The following is a 22,463-nucleotide window of genomic DNA, read 5'->3' on the forward strand; positions in this document are numbered from 1 at the left end:
ACAGGCAAAAGGGATATGTCTAGGGATTGCAATACGGTAATCCGGATCCGGATTACCGTATTGCTTAGCTATGGTCGATATTTTTTATAAAAATAATGAAGGTAGATGACCTGGCAACAACGCCAACAACATCAAATGAATCAGATACAGAAGACGAAGACACAACGAATAATGATGAACAAGGAGTTACAGTTACAATAACTGTTCCTCGTCATCCTTACCTTTCTAAGGCAGAAGTAATTCTTAGATACATTGAGTTTCTTCAATAAGTGCGAAAAGTGGTAAATCTTTTCAAAAGATTGTCTACTAAAAACGATATGTAGCTGCAAACGTGTGACAGATGAAACAGGTAAAGAATAACGCCTTACATTTTTTACCGTTAGTTGTTGAAACTATATTTTTTAAATTATAATACAAAATCATTATTGTGGTATTTGTGCCACTCATTAGGCAGATTTATAAAATTGTACTTATCTGAACCGATCCGGCCGGATCCGGTCGAATCCGGCAGGACTGAAAATTACGCCGGATTGCAATCCTAGTATGCCATCTTAGTTCCCAAGGTTGGCGACCCATTGGTGAATAATAAATAAGAAATGGTTACTTGCCATCAGCCTTTTTTGACGTCCGCCTACCCAAATATGTAAAATTTTGTATATATACCGGTGCAATTTTCGATTAAATCATTCATTCATTCGACCACTCATCAAGAGTATTATTCAAGAAGCCTGAACTCTCCTCTAAAGTGGTGACCCCGACGTGCAGAACAACCTATCCTTCAAGAAAATAAATATCCCGAACACCGACAGCGAAATATACTGCGAAATATCTACATCTCAAATTCGACCTTATATACCCGAAGAATATAGAAAGCAAGTTTTTAACAGCGTACATAATATAAGTCATCCCGGAACCCGAACAACGCGCAAGATGCTTACGAAAAAATTATTTTGGCCTTCAATGAACTCGGACATCGCTCAATGGACGAAAAGTTGTATAAACTGCCAAAAAAGCAAGATACAGCGTCACACGTCAAGCCACATCGAAGCATTCCCGCCAAGTGACCGTTTTCAACACATCCACATAGACATCGTCGGACCGCTTCCTACTACAGCACAAGGACATCGCTACTTAATCACTATGATAGACAGACAAACCCGCTGGCCCGAAGCTATACCTACCGCCGACGTATCAGCTGAGACAGTCGCAGAAGTCGTCTATAACTACTGGATAGCAAGATTCGGATGTCCCGCCACACTAACAAGCGATCAAGGCCGACAGTTCGAAAGTCACCTGTTCAATAACCTTATGAAAATTCTCGGAATAAACAAAATCCGTACTACGCCATACCATCCGCAAAGCAACGGAATCGTCGAACGCTGGCATCGTACATTGAAGACTGCATTGCGAGCGAAGCTATCGAACACGAGTTCGTGGGGCAATGAACTCGCTACAGTACTACTTGGACTGCGAGCCGCACTACGCACCGATACCGGCGTTAGCACAGCTGAGCTTACCTACGGCTATAACCTACGATTGCCCGGCGACTTTTTCGACGCAAGCACATCCATACCTACATCTACGATGGATAGTACGTACGTCGAAAAGCTACGCGCGAACATCGCTCAATATAAACCTCAGCCGTTCGAAACACATCGAAACAATAAACACATCTTCGTGCATCAAGATCTACGTACATGCAGTCATGTGTTTATTAGAGTCGACGCATTAAGAACGCCACTTCAAGCACCGTATGAAGGTCCCTATCGAGTCGTACAACGATCGAATAAGGTGTTTACGATTCAATTACCCGATCGTCAAACCAACATATCGATCGACCGATTGAAACCTGCATACGTGCTACCAGAACCAGAAGAACAAAATAACCTCACTCAACCAGATACAAACCTTGCCATTACCTTACCTTACCACAAAAAACCCGAGATACCTAACGCATCGAATAACCTGACGTCACAGCCTGTCAACATCAAAACAACAAGGTCAGGCCGCAACATCAAACTGCCGGTACGTTTCACTTGAGGGGGACTCCTGTAGCAGCACTTTGTAAGACGCCGTCGTTGAAACAAGATTAGTCCCGAAAAGGACTGTTTTGCGCACCGCGTTTATATTTCGTCGTTGAAACAAGATTAGTCCCGAAAAGGACTGTTTTTCGCACCGTGCTTATATTTCGTCGTTGAAACAAGATTAGTCCCGAAAAGGACTGTTTTTATTATTACGTCATGTTCGATTGAAACAAGAAACGGCACGCAAGATAGCTCTGATAAGAACTGTTTTTAGATTCGTTTATCTTCATATCTCTTCAAGCATCTTCATCTTTCTTCAACACTTCAAGAACTTCACTTCACAACACATGGCGAGTCGACACGGCGATCTTCGGTGCAGTCGTCCCTTCTCCGCGCGGCGCTCGAACAAAATGGCCGGCGCGACGTGCCGGAGCGTAATTTATAGCTACGGTGTCGCGGGTATGCGAACTAGCATGATGCGCGCGCAGCTCGGCGTCGTCAGCTCGTGACGTCAGCGTGCGCGAGCAGGACGGAACGACATCTCCCGCCTCTTTTGTTACTTATTGTTTTTGTATACTGTTTTTTAATTGGCTAATTGATTTTGCAATTTTTGTATATATACCGGTGCAATTTTCGATTAAATCATTCATTCATTCGACCACTCATCAAGAGTATTATTCAAGAAGCCTGAACTCTCCTCTAAACATTATTATAGTTCCCATTCGTATGTATAGCATATTCCAAGAAAAATAAGCGTCGCTTTTCGCGTAACAACGAAGCTGTTATCGAAACTTTGGAATTAAAATGGATATAACGACTTAAGTGTATTATTATAATAATGTTGTATTATGAATACAGATTTTTTTATCTATAACTTTTATTATTTAAAATATAGCAAAGATATAGGAAATCGCATGAAATACGTAAATCCAAGATTTGTTTTAGTTTTGCACCTTCTTCGATTAAAGTAAGCTATAGGAAGATATTTAGTATAGACAAACGTATCTTCTTACTTTCCTATACTTAAAAAAGTTACTTAGGTAAAATAGATTAAAAACATGAAATAAAAATCGTATCAATCGCCGTTCAACAAAATATTTTGAAAGTGACAACCCTAATCTTATTTCTTCTACAAGTAGATCGATCCGTAGGCGTTTCATGGAAAAATCTCTACATCCCTAACGTTATTTCCCTTGGAATGCTTCGATTAAACACGTACGAGACACGACTATTATAAAAAAAGCGAAAATACTCATAGTTCTGCGGTACCTTTCTTGTTAAATAAATAAATATTATTTCGTCCTACTAATAGTATTAATGAAAAAGATTATAACTTGTTTATATATGTTATATATATTATGAGCGTAAAAATGGCTAAACTTATATTTTAGGTTAGAATTAAATTGGGAGCAGAGTTAGCTCATACTCTGAATTAACGCATGAGCCCTAAACAACCTAGTATCTGTCTTCCTCGCAAGAGGGCAACACCACTAGTAAGAATATAACAGCTAGAGTTAGATTTTGTAAACAAAAACTTAAGTTGTCAATACTTTTTTTGTAATACATAAAATAATATAGGTATTTAAGTATTTCTTATCACTTATATGATTGTAATAAATGTACTGTATATCATAACGAAACGTAGTTTTGAACTTTTGACAGTGACAACCTAAACGTCATAACGTCAATAGAGACAACAATCGACTTTCGATTTCGAAGTGGCGGAGTAAAATAATGTTATTAAGTTTTGTAACAATTCATTGTAAACATTAGTTTTTGAAAATTTAAAATGACAAGCACCTCTTCTTATAACAATGACAAAGTCGTCCAAGGTGAAGTGGAATATCCCGCTAGTGATCCGGCCTCAGGAGCTTTCTTTCAACCAGATTATAAAAAGTAAGTAATTTCATCATAATAACTTGAATTAAGTAGTACAAATAGTATGAGTTATGTTATAATTCTCTTCGTCTCCTTTTCCACAATTGATTTTAGTTATTTTCAATATTCAATATTCTCTAATCAGTTTTACCTTTAATTGAAACCAAAACTTTCTTTTTTTGACTATTGAAACAATAGAAAACCTACCCTATTTTATTTTTTTAATCACTTCAGGAATGAAGACCTAAAACTAATGCTGGATGGGTCTAAAGATTCTTTAAAGCTGGAGGCTATGAAGAGAATCATTGGAATGATTGCTAAAGGGCGAGATGCATCAGATCTGTAAGTATTTCACTATTCATTAATAATTCTTTATATTTTTTAAATTTTAAATTCTGTGTCTATTTTGTTTAATTACAAAAGAGAAAAAATGAAGGTAGAAAGGTCAATAACATCACAGAACAGAGCATAATTGATAAAATCCCATAAACCAAATTCAGAGATTTAATGTTACTGAGTATATACATAACTTGTAAACCATGACAGTTAAACTACAAAATCATACTAAAAAAAATTTAATTATATATGCAAATAATTTGTGTGAATTTATTTGTATATATAAGATTTCATGGTCCATTCACTTGCTGTATTGCACAAAGTGGTTCATATTTTTTATAATGCTGCCAAATGAATAATTTCACTACCTTGAAAGTTAAATTATACAAATAAATTTCAGATTTCCTGCAGTTGTTAAGAATGTAGTTTCAAAAAATATAGAAGTTAAGAAGCTGGTGTATGTATATCTTGTGCGTTATGCTGAAGAGCAGCAGGATCTTGCTTTATTATCCATCAGTACATTCCAACGGGCACTGAAGGTATGCAGTTTTTATGTTTTTCATCTAAGATTATTATTATTAGAATTTTAACATTCTTAGGCACTAATCATTTGTATTTTTTTATTTAAACACCATTTATTTTAATATAACTGTTGATACAACTAAATTAGGTTATAGCACATGGCAATCAAAGCAAAAGCAAAAGCTCCACTAAAAAATGAAAATATAAATAAATTTAGAGACTAACTTGTTTCAAATAACTAAAATTGTACATGGAAAAAGGTTAAAAAAATATATATATATATCCCACTGAGTTTCTTTCGCCGGTTCTTCTCAGGTCTGAGGTGCTAAATTCCGAACCGGTGGTAGATTTTTGACAATCAATAAGCAAGTGTAAACACTTCTATATTGAATAAAGATTTTGACTTTGACTAAAATAATGCAAGAGTTTAAAAAAAGCCCTAAATAATATTTCATTTAGTATGAACAACTTGAAATAAGAACTCATATCTAAAAAATTCAATAAAAAAAAATTCAATTCACATAAAATTCTTTTAGTCTGCCTGTACTGGATGATTCATACCGTATAATGCTGACACTACCCATAAATGTTTAACTGTAGGAATATACATAAAAAAGATTAATTTAATTTTATAATCAATTAGATTGTATGTAGTTTTAATTTTATATTTATTCTATTTCAGGACCCAAATCAATTGATTAGAGCGAGTGCTCTCCGAGTTCTGTCGTCGATTCGTGTACCAATGATAGTTCCCATTGTAATGCTAGCAATACGAGACTCGGCCAGTGACATGAGTCCATATGTGCGGAAGACTGCTGCTCACGCCATTCCTAAGCTTTACAGGTAAATTTGATGGAAGGTGGCATAATAAGAAAAAATACTCCTAGTATAAAAATAGTACTTGTCAGGTGGACCTGGTCTTCCATGCTATAATGTGTGCACAATTCTAAGCTTAACCGTACAATTAACATAGATCACAATTGAGGCCCTTAAGTGTCCTACTGGTTAGATTATAATGTAGCTAGGCAATAAAAACATACAAACACATAAAAATAATCTAAATCTAAAAATTAAGTTAGCTTGAAAGAAGTTTAAAATTCTTTTTATCCTTTAAGTTTTATTAATTTTTAAATATCAAAGCAAGGTGTAATTACTTGCTGCGTTTAATGTGTGTTTGAATGATGCCTAAAACAAGAATATTAAAGGCCGGCAATGCACCTGCAAGTACCATGCAGATGTCCATGGGCAATGATAGTCACTTTCTATTAGGTGACCCTCCTGCTCCTTTGCCACATATCAGATAAAAAAAAAAATGTAACTCTTGGTGATTCTAATAAATACAAACTTACTATTTACAAAAGAAAAAGCCTCACTACTTACAATGATGTCCTCTCTTGTGGAGAAATTATTTCTAGATTGTTCCACCAAACTTTTAAATAGAGGTTGATTTGTTACATACTTAAAATAACGAAGAACATATTTACTTTTATAGATATATATATATCTTTATATGCCTTAAGACAATCTGTTATAGAGTGGAAAGTAATTAATTATTTGAGAATTTTAAAATAATATCAATTTAATGATGCAATTTGCCTTTGCCTTTCTCTTCACTAACTGTCAACATTGACTATTCATGGTCTGAGGCATTACAACCAAGGATCTTAGCCTAGAAGTCCTCAGATCAAGTATTTTTCTACCCATTAACTTTTCACTCTGAACTTATACCTGATCTGGTTGACTTTAGTGTATAATAGTCACGAGCTACTTGGTCTACAATAGTCATCCAGATTATATCGCTTGATGTGTTGCTCTTCTTAAAACTAGTGCAGTTCATATTAGTATCGCATTCTTCGTTGATTATTTTCCACTTGCACAGCTTTGAAAGTGAGTCTCGTCTTAATATTACAATCAGACCTGTCTTAACCTGGTGACCACCTTGTTGATAATGGTCAAGTCTGAGAAAATAACTCCAGAGGGTGCACTCCCAGAGGGTCTCTTAATTTTATTTTTTTGGGAGGCTATATCGCTACCATAGAATGGAGCTAAGTCTGGAACAAAAAGAGGGTCTCTTAAAAAAATTTTTTGGAGGAGAAAAAATCAGTAGCACCAGATAGGTCTGATTTCAGTTGTGTATTTTATTTAAAGAGATTTTTGTTAGTATATTATTCTTGTTTTCCAGTCTAGATCCAGATCAGAAAGAAGAGCTCGTCGCGATTATTGACAAACTTTTGTCTGATAAAGCACCGCTAGTGGTCGGGTCAGCAGCCATGGCCTTCACCGAAGTTTGTGGAGATCGCATGAGCCTAATTCATAGAAGTTACAGGTACTATTAGACACACGGTAATTATTTAAAAAAAAGATATTACAGTATAAGGATAAATTTTATTTTTTATCTGTGTAGGAAACTTTGCTCCTTGCTGGCCGACGTGGACGAATGGGGTCAGCTAACATTGCTTAATGTCCTGACTGTCTACGCCAAGACCTGCTTCCCGAATCCGAATAATGATGTTAGTACCCACTAGCAACTATATAATTATGTACATCATCTCGAACGAGAGATTGTTAGATGTCTCCCACGTAATCCAGGAAATACAGGATAAAAAAATTGTAAAGATAGATTAGGAATAGTAACAGCATCACCAATTTGGTTAACAGAGGAAATCATGACCTTTATTATATTTTTGGAGGTTAGTCTAAAACTGTGGGGCTAACTCGTTTTTGCCCAAGATAGTTGCTCATAGTCCTGCCGTAGACTTGGCGAGTCCGATCACACAACCCGTGGTGCTAATCGCAGAACTACTCGAGCGAGAGCGACAAGCCGTTCTACGAGTCGGACAGCGAGGGCAGCGCGGCGGGTGGGGGCGGCGGCGGTGCGGGGGGCGCGGGCGGCGCGGGCGTGGACGCCGACCTGCGGCTGCTGCTGCGCGCCGCCAAGCCGCTGCTGCAGAGCCGCAACGCCGGCGTCGTCATGGCCGTCGCGCAGCTCTTCTACCACTGCGGGCCCGGTACGGACGCAGTGTTACGTCTTCGTTGCTGCGTATTTTGGAAAATATACACGATACATTAAACGACCAATAGTGAAACAGTCCTAACACAATTCCGATTCTCATTTGCTCATTGGCTTATGCAAATGTAAAATCCGTTGTTTAATTTATTTTATTTTATATAGTTCAAGAATTGCAGCCGGTAGCGAAAGCCATGGTTCGTTTGTTGCGGGCACCCATCGAAGTACAGAGCGTGGTGCTGAACTCCATAGCCTCCCTCACGGTCACTAGGCGGGTAAGAATCTAAAATACTTTCATTTACATGATACATAAATGATTATTTATAATATACAGCCACAGATAAAGTATTGTTGTTATTTGAACATGTTTAGGAGACCATAGAGAAATCGTCATAAATAAAATATAAATATTGGACAACATCACATACATTACTCTGATCCCAATGTAAGTAGCTAAAGCACTTGTATCGTCATATTCAATGATTGTGTAAAAAGTGCATTAAAAAAAATTTACAAAATTTAACAGATAATATTGCTTATATTCTAATCGGTGAGAACTTATAGGAGTACATATTTTTCAATACTAGTCTTAACTTATTCCAAATTATTAATTGCATTAATTATTTATTTCTTAGAAACAATAATGACCTTAAGTCTTATCACAGTCAATCTTCGAACCGTTCCTGAAATCGTTCTTCGTCCGGAACTCCGACCCGACCCACATCAAGCTCCTCAAGCTGGAGATCCTCACCAACCTGTCGACGGAGGCCAGCGCGCCGGTCGTGCTCCGCGAGTATCAGACCTACGTCACCTCCAACGACAAGGCGTTCGTGGCCGCCACCATACAGGCCATAGGCAGGCTCGCCGTGGCCATCCACACCGAGACCGAGACGTGCCTCAACGGGCTGCTGCATCTGCTGTCGAGCAAAGACGGTGACGCTCTCACGAGTCTAAAAGATGCGAATCGGTCTCGCCGGCGGTCGCGAGCGTCAACGGCGGCGTTTCGTTACAGAGTGGGCCGTGTGCGAGGCCGTGGTGGTGGTGAAGCGCGTGGTGGGCGGCGGCGCCGCGTCCGCCCGCGCCGCCGTCTCGCGCGCCGCCAAGCTGCTGCGCGCCGACAGGTCCTCATCTATGCTTATGGACTGGTAACTGATGATGATTGCTTCATTTCGGATGTGCGCCTGCAGGCTGGCCGGCAACGCCCGCGCGGCGGCGGTGTGGCTCGTGGCGGAGCACGGGGCGAAGCACCCGCGGGCCGCAGCCATACTGGCGCACATGGCGTCCAACTTCGCCGATCAGGTGAGATAGTATTGATGGACGTGTAGTCATATTTTTCCGAGGAGATTTTAGTACGAATTCTCCCATTTAAATGACAATCCTCCGAACGATGAGACGTATAGACGATCGAGCCCGAACTTCCTATCGGTCGTCGCTGCGCAATCGCACGTGAACTGCATGCGTGCTTCGTCACCTCACAGGACGAGCTGGTGAAGCTCCAGCTGCTGTCGCTGGCGGTGAAGCTGTCGCTGACGCAGCCGGACACGCTGCCCATGTGCAAGTACGTGCTGGCGCTGGCGCGCTACGACGCGAGCTACGACGTGCGCGACCGGGCGCGCATGCTACGCCGCTTCGTGGAGCCGGAGCACGCCGGCCTGCTCAGCCAGTACGCCAAGCACATATTCTGTCCGGATAAACCGAAACCTACCGTGCACTGTAATTACAAAGGTGAGCTGTAGTTGCTATAGATATGGGGCTCAATTCCCAGGTCGGGCAAATAAAAAGTTATCGAGTTTTTCTTCCAAGTAGCAGCCCCAAGTTTGAACATTTTGCAGAACATTCACTCCCGGTCCTCAGAAAGTGCGTTAAGTCCAGCGCCTAAAATTCTTCCAGTCCTTCGCAGCTGATTGGTCCCACATAAGAAAGATCAGCTTGGCCGAAATCAGCGTTGACGATACCATCTTCAATGAGTAATTCAACTGGTCTTTTTCAAGCCTCTCTGGTTACCATTTTATCAAATAGCAGTGGTAAACCCGTACCACCAGATGAGCTTCGGCTACCATGCAATGAATAAAAAGTATCTTTTTCATCCCTTCTAGAACGAGACCAATACACGGTAGGATCTCTCTCCCAGTACATCGGATCGGCTGCTAACGGGTACCGGCCCCTGCCTTCAGCTCCGCGCGAGACCATTGCAGCAGAGCTTCGTGAAATTGCTATGCCAATTAGTACGCCTGTGGTTGAGGAGGGGCAGGTGAGGATTTTTCCCTATGGTTATGGGATACTGAGGCAGATAAAATGAGTGTCAATTAGCGAGTATTTCCATTACTAGCAATTGATTCCTTTAATATATTATTCTCTTTAATAACTCATTCACGCAGCAACAAATTAACTGATCGATATAGTTTTCTTTGGATAAATACTGCTTATATGCCGAAGACTGGTTGCTTTACTGCCAAAAAGTCACGGAAACTACCTTTGATCAAATATTTAAAAAGGTGTTTTATATTTTTACCTTAATGTAAGTATTAACCTGTAAATGTTCAATTCGGCTAAGGCTTTATCTTCTCATAAGAATTTTAGTCTAGCGCTCCTCCGATACAGAACTACACATGTCGAATGTAGTTAAGCCATAATCCGATAACCTCAGACTTCAACAGCGCAGTGGAACAATATTTAAAGAGAAGAGGTTCTTTGGACTTCGGTTATAAATTAATTTTAAATTTTAGAAGAACAAAAGCTTCTACTCGGAGCCGGACAGCGACGGCTCAGGATCCTCGTCATCAACCTCGGCCGATTCTAGCAGTTCGGAGGATTCTTCTGATGAGTAAGTATTACTTTTGAGCTGAGCGGTTAGACAGAGTTTCGTTGTTGCCGTCAGCTAAAGTTTTTCTTATTTCTTTAGGGAAAAATCAAACGATGCTGATAAGAAAGAGAATAAACCTAAAGAAACGAACAATTACAAGTAAGTTACTCCAATTAATAATAATAGCGTCATCGTAACATTTAAAAATACTTATAATCGACCTTTAATATTTAGGTTGATATAAATACCATTATAGAATTGATATCAAATCAAAATATACTTTATTCAAGTAGGCTTTTACAAGCACTTTTGAATCGTCATTTAACAAACTATTTAAAGTGAAGCTACTACCGGTTCGGAATGTAGATTCCACACAGAAGAACCGGCAAAAAACTCAGTAGTTACTCTAGTAGATAGTAGATACTCGGTAGATAGGAAGCCTGATCCGCTAAACGTAAATAAAATCAAAGTAATTAAAAATGTATTCTATTTATAAGACATAGGGTACTTTTTTCCGTGGCATATATCTATCATCGAATCCGTTCAGCCTCTTTGAGTTACACTTTTCGTTCGACAGATCATCCAATTCGGACTCATCAGACTCTGAGTCTGATAGCGACACGTCGTCGAACTCGGAGAGTGAGACGGAGAATTCGGAGAGCAGTGAAGACAATAACAAGAAAGAAGATCAAAAGGTATCGTAAATATAAAAACTATTACCATTGAAAAATATAAAACGAACTTCACTAATAAGTAATACAATTGAATGCTCAAAATGTCAAGCAATAATAAATTTTTTTTTGTAATTATCACACGATAAGAAAAGGAAAAGTAAGGGCGGAATACAAGTTTATACTTTTATTTATACAAGTCAAAACATTAAAAGCTGAAATTGCGATGGCTGCACTTTGAGGTATGATGGTCCCAAGCAAACATTTGTAATTTTAATATTTCTTGGTAAAATAAACATGGAATGTTCGAGGTATGTGTGGTTGCTGTGTAAGCATTAGCCTTGGCGATTTATGATATTGGAATTAAACTATTTCTATAAAAGTTTAATTCCAACAGATGGACAAAGATTTCACTAGTTGCCCTTTTACGTACCAATTATTATAAGATGTTTTAAATACCAATTAAAAATATAAATGTATCCAGAGTAAGAAATTTTTCATGTATTTCATTAGGAAACACCAAAATCAGAGGCAAAGGATAAGAAGAATGAGAAGTCGAACTTAGAATTACTTTTGGAACTGGACGAAGTTGCCAGTTCGTTGCCGACCATGACGCCCACTTGTGGGGGATTCTTATCCCCTCCAACGGTTCCACCTCCTGGAATTGAAGACGGTTAGTATTTATTAAAACAATCTGATACTTTACCGAAGAACCTAGCTTATAATTTTAGGAATCTCAAGGAGCAGTAGGTTCTTCCTAAATAGCCATTTATATTCCAAACGCTAAATATCGATATCGACAGCGCTCAGACACATACATAAATAAATCTGGATCTAGACCGGAAGGAAAAGGACTGGAACTATTAGGTCACACCTAATAGATGCCTTCCAGTCTAGATCAAACATACAGTCTGATACATAATAAACAAAAAAAAATAAAATTAGCCTAAGAATAAAAAATGTGATAAATAGTCGAGCTACGCAAAGCTCTGCTAGTATTATTCGATTCTCCAATTCCAGCGGACAGCATCTCGCCGGTCGGCCCGTCGCTGGTGCCGCCCACGCACACCGAGGTGGTCCCGCGCGTGACGTCACGCGGGCTCAGCGTGTCGCGGCGCTGGACGCGCGCGCCGCACCTCTACTCGCACAAGATGTGCGCCGTCGAGCTCACCTTCACCAACCACACGCCCGACGACATCGACAACATCCGCGTCAACCGGAAGGTGAGCTGGCCGCCCTCACCCTCTACTCGCGCAAGGTGACTTCCTAAAGTGTAACATTCTCCGCAGACGCTAACAGGAGCGCGCGCTATCCACGAGTTTGCGGTGATCCCGCGGCTGGGCGGCGGCGCCAGCGTCACGGGCACGCTCGGCGTGGACTTCGCGGACACCATACAGCCCGTCGAATTCACCGTCATAAGTTCGTTGGGTAGGTGGTCTAGGAGATGGAACCATTTGTACAACCAATTTATTGCAGGATTGGTCGCAATGAAAATTTGTGTTTATATTGAACGTATATTCAGTAATAATTATTGTGTTCCCCCCTGCTAGGTGAGGTGAATGCGTCGATCACTCCGCCGGTGGGGGAGTTGATGCGCGCCGTCAGCATGTCGCGTGCGCGCTGGGACCGAGAGCACAAGGGGCTGCGGGGCATGACCGAGGTACACACGCACACAACTGTGCGCAACGCACGCGCACGTAAACACATATTAGCCACTACTGTACACCCACATATATTCCACCAAACAACAATGCTTACTATTTTTTTGATCGGTTTGGTATGTGAGTCAGCCATTGTAACCAAGGCTGGTTGGAACGTTGGCGATGAAGAGATTGTTAATGTCGCGTACTTATAAAACTATTAAATTCGGTATCTTTATGACTTTATGAATTAAGACCGATGTTTTCCTTGGTCAGTGTAACAAGCAAGCTGCGAAACTGGAAAACGAGCAAGCCGTGTGCAAGCGAGTGTTCGAGACGGCCAACGTGGCCGCCGTGACGGCTACTGGAAACTTTCTGAGGTAAATATAAAGTTTGCGGAGGTATAATACTAAATAGCAAAACCTGGAATGACACTTTAACGCTGTAATGAAGTTGAGGTGCCACATAACGACGAGTTATAATAGCTGGCACGAGTCGTGAGCACAGATGGGCGCACACCACTGGGATAATTAGACCCTGACCCACTGGGTCAAAACTCATTGGCACGGTAGCTGCAAGCTACCGGTCAGGAAACGCACCAGCTAGGAGGAACACCTCGAGACCCATACCCGGCTTGACCAGCAGGCCAAGCAGGATTAATCCGCTCTTCTACAATGGACAGTAGTGGGGCCAAGTTGGTGCATGTACATTTTCGGTGAAATTACAGTAGCCGAATGACAAGTGAGAGTCCAATAGACGACATGTGTCGACTGAAAGGCCAATCGCGTGCAGCCTCAGCGTCCCCAGCTCCTTCATTTCTCCAAAGAGACCTAAAAATGTACTACTGCGCAGGTCAAGCGTGTGCACACGACGCGTGCCGCCTACCATACCATACTAGATACATATATTATGATATATGTTTATAGATCAGGTTTTAGGTGCACAAGTATACGCTCAAACACAGACACTATGTATTTACTGATAGTTCGATAAGACAGCTATCGTAGTCTCGACCGGAATAAAAGGCAAGACATTGACGGCCTCTCGTGCTCGTGTGTCTCGGTAACACAAGAGTGTAATTTATTAAGAATCTTTTGGAAGAAATACTAAAAAAATCATTATTGTAAAATATGAATATTATAATAAATAATATTAATATTTAAATATATTTTTAATTGCAGGTTCGCCGGTCGAATGATGTCATCGCAAGATTTAGTTTTGTTATCTGTGAAAATAGACGAAGAGTCCTGTATGGTCACTGCCAATTGTTCCAATATGGCGATCGCTTCGATGTTAGCCAATCAAATCGCACAAGCCTTTGCTAGAGATTAAATAAAATTAATGCCACATTGTATATTTTTAATTAGCCAATATATTAGGAGTATGTGTCGAAAGAATTGAATTTTATTACATATATATTAATTGGCCCCGAATAAGATCTGCATTGTTATTTTTAATGTTTTTAAAATTTACATATTGTTTTATTTTAAGTAGATATCTTAAACATGGGATGGCAACAATTTATATTTAAAATAAAAATGGCTAATAATTTAATCTACAATGTGCGATTGGCATAATTTAATAATAATATATTTACCACTACACTTATATTACATATTTTTTTTATTTTATCAATAAATATATGTGAAGTAGACGAATTTGTAAAGCACTCTATTGTTTTTAAAACGGATCACTGCGCTTAGTTATAAGCTGTACTCCTTATAGGTAAAGTTGTCATTATATAAATATATCATAAACAAAGTATTTTATTTGAACCTACATTTATCTTACTACAAATAAATCATAAAATTTTAAGATTTTTATGCAAGCATAATTTTTCCAAGATTGCTATCACCTCTTTTTGACTTTTAATGAGGTCAGTATTGACTACTTTAGTATGATAGACGAGATATGGTCCTAACAGAGCCGAGAGCTTATTACCTGTTATCAAATCAGTCACCAGACCCGATGACGTCACTGTAATAAAGAGCGTTAACACATTAATAAAATAAATAAAACAAATATAATTACAAATAAATTTATTCAAATATATTTCCTTAAATGTCATTTCAAAATATTGGTAATTCTTAAAATATACTTTTTTATTCAATAATTCTATTTACAGATCCAAATATAATACTGTTGAAGTATATTTTTGATTAATGTTGAGGATAGTGTCCCCACCCGGGAGCCACTCCTACACCTAAACCATATGGATTATTCATAACCAGCCTGGGCCTCTTAGGATCTTCATGCAAGCTCTGTGGTGGCGCCATTTGGTGGGGATGGTGATGAGGCTGATGAGATTCTAATATCCTATCCTTTTTTGACATTCTCTTCTTAGTGTTTGAGCAAGACTCCGGTGTTACTCTCCTTTCATTCCACAGACGTTCAATCAACAAAGCTCTCGCTTGTACACCACTTGGGTCTTCAACTTGTTTCCGAGATATTGGAGTGTTGGCGACCCTTTGTTTCATTGCCTCCAATCTTTCTTCTGTCTGGGTCATTTGCACGACAGGCAATCCGTGTGAATTACATATATTATGTAGAACACAGCAGGCTACAACCATCATTGCTACTGTTGGAGGATCAAACTGTTTATTACATGTTGCTTGTAGACATTTCCATCGAGATTTTAATTGTTTAATTGTTTCCGTTACAACACTATGAGCTTGGGCATGCATATTTGTATAATATTTCTCAGGCGACACAGGAGACTTTTTTGTTATTTTCGGTACTGGTACCATTATGTATGGCTTCTGGGAGTAATGAGCACCACCTGGAAATTCAATAGTTTACATTATCATCCTGTAAATTTCTTACTGCTGGGCTAAGGCCCCCTCTCCCTTAGAGGAGAAGGCTTTGAAACATATTCCACCACGCTGCTCAAATGGGGGTTGATGGATGCAATGCATGTTGGTGGACAATTCAGTTTTTTATTTCAATTCAAGAGATATTGAGGATACAATCAATTTATTAATTAAATTATAATATTATAACGTATTATAAATTATTAATATTTAAATGTTTTAAAAGTTTGGATAAATACTTCCAAAACGAAACACATTATGCTGTCAGCTGACGCATGTTTGTAGTGTTAACATAAGCTATAGGCATTTTGATTATGTTAAGTTATTAACTCTTATAACTTTGTCTGAAATAAGTACAAAAAGAATAGCCTCGCTAATTCTTCGTGCTTTATTAATTTTCACGACAATAAGCCAGAGTACAGTTTGAAAAAAAAAGGAGTAAAGTTTTCTTTTTTAGTTTAATTTAATTTAAGCCACTTATAGATGCAATTAACGTACCGAAGTACTGGTGATACGAGGAAACATTTGTTATGTCTGGAGAACGTAACGACTCACCAAGCAGCCAGACCAGCTCACGGGCGTGGTTGAGGCTCTGCAGGTCGATGCGCACGGCGTGCCGCGCCAGCGCCGCGTCGTGCGACAGCGCGCCGCCCGGGCTCGCGTCCACGCTCGTTATGTTCATGTTGCTGTCGCTGATCTGCAGACCAAGTTACGTTTAGGACACATTGTTTGCTATCATTAAACCAATTATATACTGTAAATGTCCTACTACGTGGCAAAAACCCTCTTGAGGAAAAATTACCTACATATACACTATTATAATATATACAGGTACCTTATGATAGTTTTAAGATTAGTTTTAACATTAAAGGCTTTAATGAATGGAAATAATCCTATGATATACTTAAAGACTTACTAAAATTCTATAACTTACAATTTGAACTTTCTTGGAATGATATGATTTGTTGAAATGTTTCTTCTGATCATCATCCGGTCTTGCAATCGGTACGTGCATGCAGTCCACACAACCAACCACATTGGGTATACCATATTTCATGTAAAAACTAGAAGAAAATTAATTGTATAAGAATTGTGTTGGTCCAATCTTAGAATATTATTTTAAACCAAAATGAAGCAGCTAACATATTATGGTATAAAGGCATGTGTTACTTCAATATAAAATAGTTAAACAGCTTAGAATAACTTTTGCTTCAACAGTAGCGTTAAATATTACTCAATATTTTCATTAAACAATAATTGACTAGTTGTTGTATCTGGCTTTACTTGTGTTAGGAGTTGGCCAATAGGTATTAAACATAAAAAAGTCCTTCTTTGAAGATCAAGCTTGCTTTATACCAAAAATCATTCCGGTTTAGTAGTTTGAAAAGAGCAACAGATAAACAGACAGAGTTACTTTCGAATTTTTAATATTAGTTTAGAAAATCATTAAAAAAGTTACCCATTTTTAACAACTTCTCTTTCATTCCTCAAGTGAGGAAAATGTATATATTTTTTAACAATTGTGGGATGGTTCATGGCCTCCGTTACTTGTATCACTGCAGTTGACACAAAGTACTGTGTTATGTTGGGGTCTGTTCTACCGCCTATTGACTTTTGGTATTTACCCGTTGCATAGAAAGACAGTGTCGCCATAACCTATGTAAAACAAATATTTGTTAAGAGAAATTTATCAAAAGTCTAGTAGCACCTACGAATATATAATAATGCCTGCGTATTTAATAATCAACCAAATGTCAGTCAGTAAATATAGTAAAGTTACACTTGCTTATTGATAGTTAAAAATCTACCAGCTGTTCAGAAAAAAACACCTCGGACCTGAGGAGAACTGGTGAAACATTGCAGTTTTTTTTTTAACAATCATTCTTTTCATACAATAGCCATAAATAAATTTTTGTTATTCAAAATAGCCAGGAGGTGATATACAACTACTTACAAGAACCTACTTAAATAAAATTTATTTTGATTTAATAAAAAATAAATTTTGAAAATAGAATGAGAAAGATATAAAATTGATTCTATATTTAAGCAATTCTGTGGGTTTATGTATAGTAAATCATATATTGATTTAAACTTTCTTCTTTTGAAAATCAAAATAATGTTAAAAATAATTACTTAAATATTAATTATATATAATATATATGATCATGTCAATAAAATTTACGAAATAAAGAAAGAAATCTTATCACATTTATATATTACTAATACACTACAATCAACTAATAATAATAAAGAACAAATGTAAACCATGTCTTAGCTACTTTATTTAAATTAAACTAATTATTATTTTGTATGAAAATAAATTAAATAGATCTATATTGTTTTTGTTTACTTGTTGTAGCGTAGTATAAAAAAATAAACAAAAATATTATAATTAATCAAATGCTTAGTACCTTACTCTCTACTGAGAATTCAATAGATTTTGTTGATTCCGGCATAACAGGTTTTAATTCCTCACAAAGACTTCGCGCCAGATCTTTTGAAAGTCGGTAGGAGTCTATAAAAGCGCTATCACTCAAATCAAACGGATCCGAGTCGTCTTTAGGCTTCGGCATGCTTTTCTCTGGACTTTTTGCTTTTTCTAAACTCCGAGGCTCATGTTGCTTTTGCGATTGTGACGAATCCCACTTAAGTAGCTCAAAAAATACTGGTTCTTCATCAACTACGGATATGTATCCATCTTCTGGCGGTTTATCAGCCATTTAGATTGCGTTTTTCGATTATTTTTTATTCACTAAAAAGTAATACACAATTATGGCAAACGCAGCTTGAGTTGACGAAATTGACGTTATACTACAGTGTTGCGATGTGCAAAAAAGTTAAATTGTGACTTAATACCTGAATTGAATTTTTTTTAACACGAGCTTCCGTTTAAATATGATGTAAGTATATTTTACTAAAGTGCGTCAAAATTATTGAAATAAATATAAAAAAATATTAAAACGTAAATAGTATGGTAAGTCAAAATAAATGTTGCCTGTACGAATAAAAATATGCTGAGTTTACTCTTCTCAGTACCAGTGTTGTTAGTACACGCCAGTGATTGGGTACTTTTGAGTACATTAATATTTTATTATTTTAGACAGAAGTGAACGTAGCCAATTGCGCATTTTTGAAGCTTATAGACAAATCATTGAATATAATCAAGTCAAGAAAACTAAGTTTATGTATTTTTTTACAGATTACAAGACTCAACCATGTGCTACAGTAAAAGCAGATCAACTTTTTCAACAAGAATATTTAATAGATTTTGCGACAATTTATGTACTCTTAATCAAATATTTCCCTATATTTTTTTTTAATATTAGTAGATTTAAATTTGTTCAAAATGCTAAATTACTTTAAAATAATTTATTAAAATTACTTAAAGCGATTTCCTTGTCTTGTATTCTCGATGAAACGGTAGATAAAGATAATATCTAAGTTTAGGAATAATTGTAACTTTACTAAATAAAAACTAAATTGTACCTTTTTTCAAATGGATCAAACCATATTTCAAAAAATCATAGATAAGTCAAAATGAAAACTGAATATAGTAAAATAAAATACTTTTACTAAACCAATTAATCGTAAGTTAAAAAAAAAGGTATTCTCTACACAATATTATTTTATACCTCGAAATGAATATACCTAATAAGTTTTGAATTTATGCATTAGAGGTAGGTAAATTTTACAGATTAAAATTCTCCGAAATTAGGTGCGGTTACAAAAATTTTTTCACCAATAAGTGAAACCTTCCGAGTGGGAATAGTTGTATATTTTCCTTGAAATAAAAGGAATTTAAATTAATATATTTTGGACTAACAACGACCATATGCATATGTTCTTTCGAACGTTGCCTCAACGATATGTGAGTATTACGTAAGTAGGTACATGAGAAAGCTATCCAAAAGTTATAGAGGTTCTATAGGTCTGTAGAAATGTCCCCAACGACAAAATAAATATATTTTTAAGGACTAGTCACAAATTTTAAAATAAGACTGAAGTAAATATTTAATGTTACTCTGACATAATAATATGAAAGGGTAGAATACATATTTATGTATCAAATAGATTCTTATCAGTAGGGAAAATTTATGTAGATAAAAAATGGTGCCTTTTACAAATATTTCAACTAGTTATTTAGATTTTACATTCGTGTTTATATATTTGACAAGGAATTTTATTAAATATATCTTTTGACTCTAAAACATTAATATAGATTAAGATATATCTTAAAAACTGTGTTGAAATCATTCTGAACGATACACTAGATCATATAGTCCATAGACTACATCCTGCCTCTGAGAATTTCTAAAGAGACTTGAGCTTTGACTTTAAAATTGATGTGTTTAAGGGCAATAGAATCTTCTAGTAATTAGATTGTCAATGAAAACGACATCTGATTATACAAAAGTCCCCAGCCCAAACAAAAACTATCAGTCGAATGACATATCGATGGCCTATATAATATCGAGGATGGTGAGACTACTACTCGCGAAAATATTTAAATTCTCTTAAGCCTTGTCACCTCACGAAATACCATTAGCAGATTACAGAGATACCGTGCCTTTTCAAAAATTTAACCAATCCCAAAATATGCAATGTTACCGGAAATAAATATATAAATATAAATCGTCTAATTAAATACTAATAATTTAATAATAATAATAATTATATATATAATTATATATCTATATATATATAAATCTCTATAAGTTTTATTGGTAGGGATTTGTGCAAGTCCGTCTGGGTAGGTATCACCCACTCATCAGATATTCTACCGCCAAACATCAATACTTCATAATACTTAATATTGTGTAATTACTACAGGCAAACGTGCAAAATGAGATCAATGGCAGTGGTTTTGGTCACTTTCAAATATCCATATTCACTTTTAAAATGATAGTAGAAATAAAAGACACTTCAGAGAAGATTAAACATTTCGTATTATAATCAATACGGACGATTGTTGCTGCGTAATTAATTAAAAAAAATCTATTTATATATTTTTTTCATGCTCTTACACTCTTATGTCGTGAGTGGCAAAAATGTGACCCATTTATTAATTGGAACTAATTACTCAATTGACAGCGTAAATATACTTCGCAATTGAACCATGTTGTGTGGAAATATACCAACCCACAGATGAATAAAAGTCGTTAAGATTTAAACAAGAAAAGGAAAGTTATGTAACACAAATAAAAAAATACGTTTAACATTATATGAATTTATAATTTAATAGGTTTCTTGTCACTATGAAAGTAGTTTTCAATTTTAAATCTTAATAACAACTTATGAGGGATGGAACAGTTCTGCACAACACCCTCCAGCTATAGTATGTTCAGTGCAAGATATACAATGAGTAAATACCTCCTGAGCAAACTTCGTCTACTGTAAGTTATTTTAAGAGCTAGCTAACTTCGCAAGAAATGTTTTTTAGGAATATGTCATATAATTAAACATTGGTAAACTTGTCTATATCTAAATCTCGTTGTATATGATAATGTTCAGCTGACCACACAGGAATGCGTGGTCAAGTATACCAAAGCCGGGCTAAATAAATAATAATAATTTTACCACAACGTAATTTTAGTCACCATTTCGATGTTTTTTTGTTTTATTACGAAGGTTAATTTGAATAGATTATTTAGCTTCAACAATATTCCATTTTTTTTGGAGCCACTAGCCCATTCCTTTCTGGCCCTGGTGCACTTTTTTGTACCACCATGGCTTAACCTCCGAGGATTCCGACCTGCGATTTGAACCCCTCCTGGCATCTAAAGCCCAATAAGCTAGCCACTAAGCCAACAAGACGGTCTTATGATGAATATAAGTACAATATTTACACAAAGAACGTAATACCTTACTATTACATACAAGATTTACTTTATTAAGGATTTGATTACATATATACCGACCAAATTAAAAAAGTTCTTTTCAAATGAATAGAAATTAAACTATTATTATATTATATTTGAAATATAATTATTTGTTTACCAACGAATAAAGACGTCATTATACGTAGGTATTTAATGTCTAGCGTATGTTATTTTTTTTTCAATATATATTTTAATCTGGGTATATAGGTACACAATGTACCTGAAAAGATGAAAAGAAAGGCCAGGGCTACTCAGAAGATGGATCGATGACATAGAAACTATACCTGGAAACCTTCACAGTTTATATAAATACATAGATATATATATTTATATAAGAATTAAGTTAAATAATTAGTCCGTCAAGAATACCTAATTATAAATTTAACAAAAAAATGGACTAACAAGAACATTCGCAAATCAGCTAGTTAAGGAAAACTGCCAAATGCTTTTTCTCGCCGTTACTAAACATATTGCGCTGATCCAAAATAAATGTTTTCTTTCATCGAAGAGCACGAGAATTTTTTTGTTTGATATAGGTTGACGTACGAGACAATCGGCAACCTGATGGTAAGTGTTCATCACCGCCCATAGACAATGGCATTGTAATAAATATTTGCCATTCCTTACATCGCTAATGCACCACCAACCTTGGGAACTAAAATGTTATGTCCCTTATGCTTGTAGTTATACTGGCTCACTCACCCTTCAAACCGGAACACAACAATACTGCGTATTACTGCTTGGCGGTGAAATATCTAATGAATGGTTGGTACCTACCCAGGTTAAACCCGCAAGCAATTGAAATGAACAAGAACGTCTTCTAATTACTGGATCATCACAGCTCGCCTTTTTACCCATTATTGACTTAGTTTAATTATCAATCCGTTATTATG

General features: G+C 36.8%; 2 protein-coding genes across 2 annotated transcripts; one reads left to right on the forward strand and one right to left on the reverse strand.

Moving 5' to 3' along the window:
* Nucleotides 1-3,680: 3,680 nt before the first annotated feature.
* Nucleotides 3,681-14,622, forward strand: LOC125067776 (AP-3 complex subunit beta-2). Its single transcript, XM_047676535.1, has 22 exons — nucleotides 3,681-3,920; nucleotides 4,137-4,244; nucleotides 4,639-4,777; nucleotides 5,443-5,603; nucleotides 6,943-7,086; nucleotides 7,165-7,270; nucleotides 7,558-7,768; nucleotides 7,933-8,042; nucleotides 8,433-8,700; nucleotides 8,780-8,888; nucleotides 8,955-9,066; nucleotides 9,246-9,492; nucleotides 9,864-10,018; nucleotides 10,494-10,591; nucleotides 10,670-10,729; nucleotides 11,148-11,265; nucleotides 11,755-11,914; nucleotides 12,262-12,464; nucleotides 12,531-12,669; nucleotides 12,792-12,901; nucleotides 13,158-13,261; nucleotides 14,063-14,622. The coding sequence occupies exons 1-22, from the start codon at nucleotides 3,814-3,816 to the stop codon at nucleotides 14,211-14,213; spliced, it is 3,120 nt and encodes a 1,039-aa protein (XP_047532491.1). The 5' UTR covers nucleotides 3,681-3,813; the 3' UTR covers nucleotides 14,214-14,622.
* A 286-nt stretch (nucleotides 14,623-14,908) lies between these two features.
* Nucleotides 14,909-18,484, reverse strand: LOC125067703 (putative nuclease HARBI1). The gene is made up of 5 exons (XM_047676427.1): nucleotides 18,103-18,484; nucleotides 17,151-17,347; nucleotides 16,626-16,755; nucleotides 16,247-16,388; nucleotides 14,909-15,660 (listed from the first exon to the last, which is right to left on the reverse strand). The coding sequence occupies exons 1-5, from the start codon at nucleotides 18,409-18,411 to the stop codon at nucleotides 15,041-15,043; spliced, it is 1,398 nt and encodes a 465-aa protein (XP_047532383.1). The 5' UTR covers nucleotides 18,412-18,484; the 3' UTR covers nucleotides 14,909-15,040.
* Between the last annotated feature and the right edge of the window lie 3,979 nt (nucleotides 18,485-22,463).

Source organism: Vanessa atalanta, chromosome 12 (assembly GCF_905147765.1).
Source record: "Vanessa atalanta chromosome 12, ilVanAtal1.2, whole genome shotgun sequence".
NCBI classification, from domain to species: Eukaryota; Metazoa; Arthropoda; class Insecta; order Lepidoptera; family Nymphalidae; genus Vanessa; species Vanessa atalanta.